General features: G+C 38.7%; 1 protein-coding gene across 1 annotated transcript in view; it reads left to right on the forward strand.

Annotated features, from left to right (window-relative positions):
• Nucleotides 1-413: 413 nt before the first annotated feature.
• Nucleotides 414-9239, forward strand: part of LOC123958197 — a 23954-nt gene continuing 15128 nt past the window's right edge. Inside the window, exons 1-3 of the mRNA XM_046031454.1 lie at nucleotides 414-578; nucleotides 722-833; nucleotides 972-1136. Of these exons, the coding sequence (XP_045887410.1) occupies nucleotides 414-578; nucleotides 722-833; nucleotides 972-1136 (442 nt within the window). The remainder of the gene's footprint in view (nucleotides 579-721; nucleotides 834-971; nucleotides 1137-9239) is intronic.

Here is a 9239-nt window from a genome sequence, read left to right on the forward strand (position 1 = left end):
TTATAAGATACGCCTTTATTTTGAAATCCCCATAACAACCCTGCGTCTTTATTTCCGTTCGCGTGGCTCCTTTCTAAATAATGTTAGCAGCGCCAGGTTCATGTCAGGTAGCCAAGAAATGGATGAAGATATTTAATCCCCTCTTGGGAATAAATCAGCGGTATAGAAATATTTTGGATTTCAGAGAAAAGATGGGTCAGCAGACAAAGCACATGCCATCTGCAAACAATGACATTACGAGATAAAATACTCAGGAAACACGACAAACTTGGCTGGGCACCTAAAGAAGAAACACATCATGTGTGAGGAACATCAGCCCACTGTCTGTCATTGCACCACTTAAAGCTAAATTGTTGGAGCACTTCAGTATCTCAGAGGAAGACTCCACTTTAGTAACAGAGATAAAGCAGACTATGGCCAGGGAGCTTGAACAGCGATATGTGGACGTGCAGCAAGTCCTGCATAAAGCATCTGCCTTAGATCCAAGGTTCAAGAAGCTGCCATTCATAAGTGAGGTGGAGAGAGGTGCAACCTTCCAGTGTCTCATCCGTGAGGCTGCAGAGCTGTGGGACCAGAAAGTAAGATCATATTTTATTTTGTCTATTTGTAGTAATGTTTTAGAAATGCAAAAACTATTCATGAATAAAATGTTCATGCTTGTTTTTGTTTTTTAAATTTGCTTTTGTGTGTGTATGTTTATTTTTGTTTAAATCATTTACAGAGTGACACAGTGGCACATGTTGAGAATACACGTCTTCACTCATCTGGTGACCAAACTTATGCTGATCAATCTGAGTTGGTGCCTGTGTCTCAGGCTCAAGCCACTGGACAAGGTGTGTGTGTGTGTGTGTGTGTGTGTGTGTGTGTGTGTGTGTGTACACAATATTTTTCCTCTTTGTGGAAACTGTTATTGACTCAATTCTATAAAGAAGTGATATGGTTAATTAATAATACCTTACAAATGTTTGTAGTGCAGAAAATATATATTTTGTCTTCCAAGAAGTCAAAGGCACTGGAAGATCTCTTTGGTGACACCTTCTGCACTGTGGACCCTAGCCAGACAGTCAAGACCTCCAGAGAGCTAGCCCATGCTGAAGTTGCTAAGTATAAAGACACTGCATCTTTGATCCTGGGAGGTAATGTGTTAGATTGGTGGAAAGTTCAACAGACTGAGCTTCCTCTCCTGGCAAACCTTGCCAAAACATACCTTTGCATTCCTGGTACTAGTGTACCTTCTGAGCGTGTATTTAGCACTGCAGGTGACATTGTCTGTTCAGAACGCTGTGTTTTGTCTCCTGAACATGTCGATCAGTTGGTTTTTTTGAAGAAAAACCTCTCAAAGAATAACACTGATGGACATACTTGACTGTTGTAGAGATTTCCATAGTAAGCTATGATCCATGTCGTCATCAAACTACAGATGACTACATGCAAAGGACTTTGTTAAGTATTTGTACTTGTTCAATATGCACAAATGTGGAATTGTTTACATTTGCTTTGTTGTGATATTTTGATTTGGTAAAGAAAACTTTACATCCCAAAGTAGTAGTGGATAGCTATGATGCAGGAAGGCTGTACTGCATTTGCATTTTAAATGCTGACCTTTGTTTGTTTCTGTGAAAAATATATTGTTTGAGACTCTAAATATGAGTGAATGTTTACACAAGCTTTAACTCATTTGTAAATGTGAAGTTAAAGTTATTTCAGTTTTCTTTTATAAGATGGCAACATATTAAAGGTCATTATCTGTACACCTCTGAGTGAGCACACAGATGTAACCTTGTAAATCCAAGGTACTAAAGCATATTATGTACACGGTTATGTTCATAATTGAGAAATCATAAAGGGCTCTTTAAAGTTAGTTAACTGATTTAAAAAAACATTAGCACTGAAGCATGAGAAATGTGGCACTATAGTGAACAACAGGTCATCTATTTTCTTTTATTAAAAAGAGATTGTTCCATAATTGCTCCATAATTTGTCAAATCGTATTTTAATTGTATTTGTTGTGAATTGGAATAAATCTAACTGAATGTGTTTAATGGGCATATGATATTGTCTAATATCGATCGCAGTCCCCTGAATTGAATCGAATCGAAATCGTATCGTCGCAGGCTTTGTGATAACAGCAAATATTGTATCGTTGCCCAAAAAACCACATAGAACATTACTTAGCAAATTGGGTCGGACTTGATGAATTTAGCATGAGGATACACATGTGACAAGGTCTGGTTTTCAAAATAAGGTGTCTATACAGTATGGAAATAACGTGCACATTAAAAGTAAATAGACACATGTAATTTACTTTACCGGACTCTTTGTGCTTAGTGATTGTCACTTACCCAAAATGCAACATGACACGTGCAGAGCTCTTCCTTTACTACAGTAATTTCTCTCTGTTTCACTGTCAAATGTTGCTGTAAAAAGCTGGGCTAACCTAATATATTTTTTTATTTCCTTCAGTATGTTCTTCTAATCGTTATTTCTCCTTTTCTTTTTTTTAACACCCTCTGCACATCCTTTGCTTCATTGTCCAAGCTGGCCTATCTTTCTGGCACATCAGACTCCATTTCTCTCTTTCGGTCTCATTCCAATACCTCCATAGGACATATCTGATCCTAGACCAGTACCTATTTACACAGTTAAGAAAGGAGAGGAAATGCAGGAAGAGGATGAGGCGGAGGAAATGTGGGATAGACAGCGAGGTTAAAATAAGAGTGAAGGAAGAAGTTGGGCAAGACTGCAGACCCATGAATAAAACAAGTGCATGTTTTTACTCACAAATGATTGAAGCATTGAGTTGGGGCAGGATATATGGAATAAGGAAAACTGCCTTTGTCCTTCGCTATTCACAAGTCATTATTTAACAAAATGGGGTTCAGATAATGGCAACTTGCCAACTAAAAGGAAAAACCTGTGCAATTAAAAAGAATTACATTAAAAATTCCAAGCAACTTATTCCAAGTGAGGTAGAAAAAGGACATTCAGATGACAGGGAATCCGGATGTAGGACAGGACACTGCTTTTGCTGAATTACTGAAATGTTGTGGACCTCTGTGGATTGTTTTTGTTAATTACAATTTTTAGATTGATTATGTAGTTGTAGCTTTGGGCAGATGTGTAACGTTAAACAGCTTCTTGGCTTTGATTTTTTGATTAATTTGATTACTAAAAAGCATTGATGCAAATTTGATCAATCCATATAACAATAAAGCACACTGTTTCGCACGGACATTTATTACTGTCGCACTCTGCACTCTTACGCTGTGTGAACATGACGTGATTATGATGCTGCTGTTTGCAAAGTGGAGGAAGAAAGAGAAAATAGCAAGGAATGAAGAAGAAAGTGTCCAAAGTATGGGATTATTTCAAGCTAAAAGAGAAGAACAACTCTTTAATGTTGTAGTCCGTACAATGTAAAATGAATCTTATGTCGCCTACAGCAACAGCACAATGGCATCTGATCAGAAAGCACCCGGTCTATGAAGTCCACGGAGCAGACCACAGACAAGGTCACAGTAATCTGAACTTTCACACAAAGTGTCTCACAAAATAAACACAATTCAAAACAGTGACACAATCATTTGCTGTGGATTTATAGATTTTATCAAGTGCTTTTTCCCTCCACCACAGCGATATATCTCTTCTTTTGCAAAGTCTCGACAGTGTTAATATTTGAACACAACAGCATTAGCATCACTTGTCAGAGACCTAATTTGTACTGTGTAGTTGCACAGTAAGTAACCTACTTACTGGGAGTCATAGTTGAATGTAATGACTCACTAGTGGCCTCCTTAAGCTAAGGAGAGCGTTTGTGTGTGTGTGTGTTTGTGTGTGCTATCATAATTATCTAGCACTGAGGCTATGCAAGCCTCTGAACATTAAACTTTCAATATGCTATAATAAGCTGCTATAATAACTTAGTCTATCAATTAAGAAAAGTTTGTATAGTGAGAATTCAATATATATATATTTACTGTATATACACAGGCTGACATGATCTGAATTCCTTATGAGCACACTGTAATGCATCTGTAATAAATACTCAATACATAATGTACATGAGCAAAATATGATATTATATAATATATATACTGTGACGCCCCATGAGTGTGGCCCCTCTCTCTTTCTCTCTCTCTCTCTCTCTCTCTCGTGGAGGAGGAGCTGATTGCAGTGGCTCTGGGCACCTGGGCTAATTGCCCTGTAGAGTATTTGGGATTGTTTTCTCATTCGGCAAAGGTAGCTGCTGTCAAGACCAGGTCAGACCTCCCTGCGGCCGGCTCCCTGGTTTTCCATTTAGTTTGGTTTTCTTTAGTTGGACTGTTGCGTTGTGGTATTTGTCTTGTTTGCATATTACAACACCTTCACACATACATTCATGCAACCATCATCCTGCACAGACACTACTGAAACCGCAGACAACATACCTCATACTTTAATTATGTTCATTCGAAATAACTCTTGATTTGGCTTATTTTCGTTAAATAAACATATGTTAACCGTTTACCATGGTGTGTCTCCCTTTTGTTGTAGCCTTTTGAGCCAGGTCATAACAATACTTTGAATATATATAATATGTAAAGGCTACAACTTTTCATCATCTACATGGCCAGTTTCTGCTTGTTGATAGTGATTTAATGACAAGTCTTTTTGGGAAGATAATTTTTAATCTTGCATCTCTGCAGCTGTGCGAGGCAGACACTATGAAATCCAATCATCTATCTGACCAGATTCATGCACGTATCACGTATCCAAATCAAATCTGCCTGTTAACCGTGCCATGAAAGCAGCAAATGAGCTTACCACCAAATGGCTCCTACTAGTCTATCACCTAATGGATACAGAGGACTGAAATATTCCCCACAGTATCCTGGGACACCCTGTCCAGCTGATGCAGCAGCTGTTGCCAGAATGCAGCACATTCATGTAACCTGCAGAAACACAGGAAGGATGTCAGATGTGCCATCTGGCTTTTACAAATCAGTGGCACAACTCATTGATTGAAGCCCTGTCTCTGCACAAACACTGAGCACACTGAGTGCCTAATAAAGTCATCATAGGCTTAGTAGTGGCTTTCTTTCCATAATGATTTTCATTTAGTTTCGGAAAGTTGGCAAATTGCTTTAAATACCGTTCCTATTATTCATAGAGCAGTCAAGAACATTCTGCAGTCCAGTTCATTTATTCAAGCCTGTGTGACTCGATGATTATATCCTGTTTGACATCTTGGTATTTATTCTGCATGGCCTCACTAGACAGATGACAGCAGGATAGGAATGTGTCGTTAAACTATTAGTTCATTAATGTAATATTACACACTGCCCACTGCTGGGTACATTTATTAGTTCCTTCTCTGAGTTTTCATTTTCATTACCATCACAGCAAAGACTGGAAGACTGTGAATGCTTTTAACAGTCATTTGTGTTTGCCACAGTCTGGCTCTCCGACAACCGTAATGTAACACAAGATGGCAAAAGCATCATTCACTTTGATGGCATTTTAAATCTGTCTCACACCTCCCTGTCCAGGTTTTGGAGGGAGAGGGATGAAGTACACGGACATAACTCTGTTATTTATTAGTTGGGAGAGGGAAAACGGACAGGAGCGATAAAAAGAGGATATGATCACAAAAGACAGTTTTATATTCCTGTAATCACTTTGAAGGGTTTGAGCGACATCAGGGCGAAGTCGGGGAAGGCTAAGTTAATGCTTTTGAAATTAGCATACTTAAATATTAATGAGGTTCTCTCAAAAGAAAGGTCGTTTCACAGACTTAGGCGGAATAATAAGAGAGCTAGTAGCAACCAATATGATCATAACATGCACTGCAGCTGCAGTCCTGTGATGGAGTTTCACAGTAAAGGGGAAATGATTTTACTCTGTAAGATCAGTTTACTTGTCATGATTAGTACTACGCAACATTAAGTAATGTGGTCTCTGGCTCAAAGCAGCTTTTGAAAGTCTAAGAAAATAACCCTTGAGGTATCATTAGAGTTATTTTCTTTGAAAGAAAGCCTATGTTAGAAACTTGAGGCATGGAGTGTGAAAGAGGGTCTCATGAAAGACACTTCAGGACTCAGTTATTTTGGAGCTTGACCCATAGTAATGTTTATTTTAGTCCCTCAACTTAATGAAAATGCAGTGCCCCTGCAGAGCTTGCCAAAAGCTTTGTCATACTCCAGTACACACAGCATGCTTCTGTCCACAATTCAAGAGTAAGTCAACATTAAGCATGTACAAGTTGGGGGAACATCCAGATGGTACAGAAGTTATGGTAAAGATTTAATCCGACCCTAACCCGTTTTGAAATCTTGTCTGTTTAACAAATTTCACACTCATTATTTCTAAATCCATTCCCTAATACATGCACAGACACTGCATCACTTATTCATTATAGCTTGCTTTTAAAGAGCCACTTAATTGGCATAATATATCCTGCTCAAAGTTATGTGTTATTGTCCACCAGTAAGGACATATTTGAGGAATAGAAATAGATGAGGGAAGGACGGGAAGCTGCATGTGTCTCTTTTCTCCTGGAACTTATCTCTCTCTATACGCTGTCTCTCTGCTCTTCTGTCTTTCAGCCTGTATAATTTGCCCTCGATGTGTTTGAAATTACATGTCACATCAAATAAGGCTATCTGGCTTCTTCTGTGTGTGTGTGTGTGTGTGTGTGTGTGTGTGTGGGGTGTCCAGCAGTGCAGTGGTACCACTACCGCCCTCACAACCGGATTCCCATTTAATTAATCTCTGGGTTGACTTTAGTGTTAACAATAAGTAGCAGGGCGTTGTAATATATCTGATAGACATACAGTATATCATTCTCTCTGACCTGTCTTTCATCTGGCCTTTATCCCTCTTTCTTCTGCAACCATTTAAAGCTTCCCTCAATAAGATTCTGAACATTAATACTGCAGCAAACAACTATTTTGTAAAGATATAGTGGTAATGGCGTCCTGAGCAGAGAATGACATCACATTCTATCTGCGTGTGTTGTTAGCCGAGCTTCTCTGCTCTTTGGTTTGGTAGCCAGTCTGGCTGCGTGTGCTTGTGAGTCCCTCGCTCTGAAGCTTTGAGGAAAGCGATACAACGTCTGTTTCTGTTCTTATCTAAAGCGGTGAATTAAGGGTTAGTTTCTACCAAACCAGAGTTGGTGATTGTTGGAACAGTTGAAAGACTAACAAAGACAGTTTTGGCGAGTTTTGTTTTGTTTCTGTTCAGTTTGAATTAAGTATATTTTTTAACGATGATCTGCAAGGTAAAATTATTGTTTTTTTCAACAGAGTCTGGTGGCGAGCAAGAGCGATATAACGATGTTTCTAGTTAAATAAAAAGGGACTTCATGTTTAACTGAAACATCCATCTCTAAATGGAATATGTTGACATAGAAAATCTGCTTTTTGAGACCCTGAATGTAACTTGTATAGCTCTGATTTTGTTTTCTCATGCTGTGTCTGTTTTACATTCACTCTAAGACTGCATTCCCCAGTGAGAGCTATTTTTGCTGTAACAACACTTTCAGCAAACTAGCTGCTCATTTGTTAATGTACTGTAGGGTGTCACGCCTCATATATATTTGTACAAATATCCACCACATTTTCATAGTGGGTTATTTGAAACATTTGTCCACATGCGCAGTGATTCACCGTGTGCAGTAGAGGAGTTTTGAAAGTTTTTGAAGCCACGTTACAGCTCAGAACCTTTACTGTCTACACACTGATTTACTTTCAAAGAGGAAAAGAGTATTTTCATATTGAATATGTATCATTACTTTAGTACGCTTTACTTTCATGTTAACAAAGCACACTAAATAGAATTAAAATTTTTGAAAAAGAGAATTGAATAAGAGAAGAAAAAGATGGGAAGGTAGCTAATTGTGTTTCATTATTTTATGTCAAGGCAACAGAACCATCAGCTTGAAACCTTAGAAGCTACAGATTATAGGACAAGGACTTAGACTCAGTGAGACAATTTTCACATTTTTGGGGACAATTTCTAGATGAACGCCTGTCCTGATGTGACATTTTGCATCCATCCTTTTCTCTCTGTTTCATGTAGCCTGTTTATTTTTGTCTTTCACCACACATCCGTTGCCACATTTGAAAGTTGATCCTCTGACCAAAAAAAGTTCTGAAAAAAGTTAGTAATGCGAGATGTGTTTTAATCAAACATGTACTCGATTGCTGACCTCAGTGACAAGGCTTTTTTAGGTAGCTGCCTCACAATTAACGCCCTCCATTGTTGACTCAGTTGAAAGCTTTTGTGCCACTGCGACACCGGCAAATATCCTGATTGCATTAACACAGCAAGTACAGCTCATATACTATGGGAAAGTGGAGTGAAGTAGAAAACATGATGTCTGTTGTATAAAAGTGAGAATAGGAATGCATTATGTGCAGTCCAAACACATCTAGTTTGGCCCTGTTCATAAGCAGCACTTCAATATCACAGGTCAGCTTGGTTGTCACCTGCACAGAGGCAACACCTATAATAACAGCTCAGCATGGTGCGACTAAAGTGTGCAATATTAAGCCAGTGGAAAAAGGTGGCAGTGTTATGTTACTCCCTGCTGACACAGATATGACTCTCACAAGGTGCTACTTGTAGTATAAACACCAGAGATGGGGGACTCGAGTTTGAGACTCAGACTCAAGTCGCACTTTAAGTCGCACACAGTGACTTCAACTTGAGAGTTGTCCTCGAAAGATTTCAGACTTGACTCGGACTCGAGATGAGGGACTTGTGAACGTTTATTTGTGACAATGACTGTCGTTTGTTATGAAAAGGTGAATGAACGTTTGTTTGCTTGTCAAACTCGTGGTAGTCTTTAACATGGTTGTGCTCTGTAAATGAAAAACAGGTTACAGTTACAGAATCCCTTATACAGTGGGGGAAATAAGTATTTGACCCCTTGCTGATTTTGCAGGTTTGCCCACTTACAAAGAATGCAACGATCTATAATTTTAATCATATGTACATTCTAACAGTGAAAGACAGAATCCCAAAGAAAATTCCAGAAAATCACATCATATGAATTTATTAAAATTGATAACCATCTGATGAGGAAAAACAAGTATTTGACCCCCTGGACAAACAGCATGTTAATATTTTGTAGAAAAGCCATTATTGGCCGGCACAGATGTCAAACGGTTTTTATAGTTGGTGACAAGGTTTGTGCACATTTCGGCAGGGATGTTGGCCCACTCCTCCCTGCAGACAGCCTCCAAATCATTCAGGTT

Source organism: Micropterus dolomieu, linkage group LG19, assembly GCF_021292245.1.
Source record: "Micropterus dolomieu isolate WLL.071019.BEF.003 ecotype Adirondacks linkage group LG19, ASM2129224v1, whole genome shotgun sequence".
NCBI lineage: Eukaryota > Metazoa > Chordata > Actinopteri > Centrarchiformes > Centrarchidae > Micropterus > Micropterus dolomieu.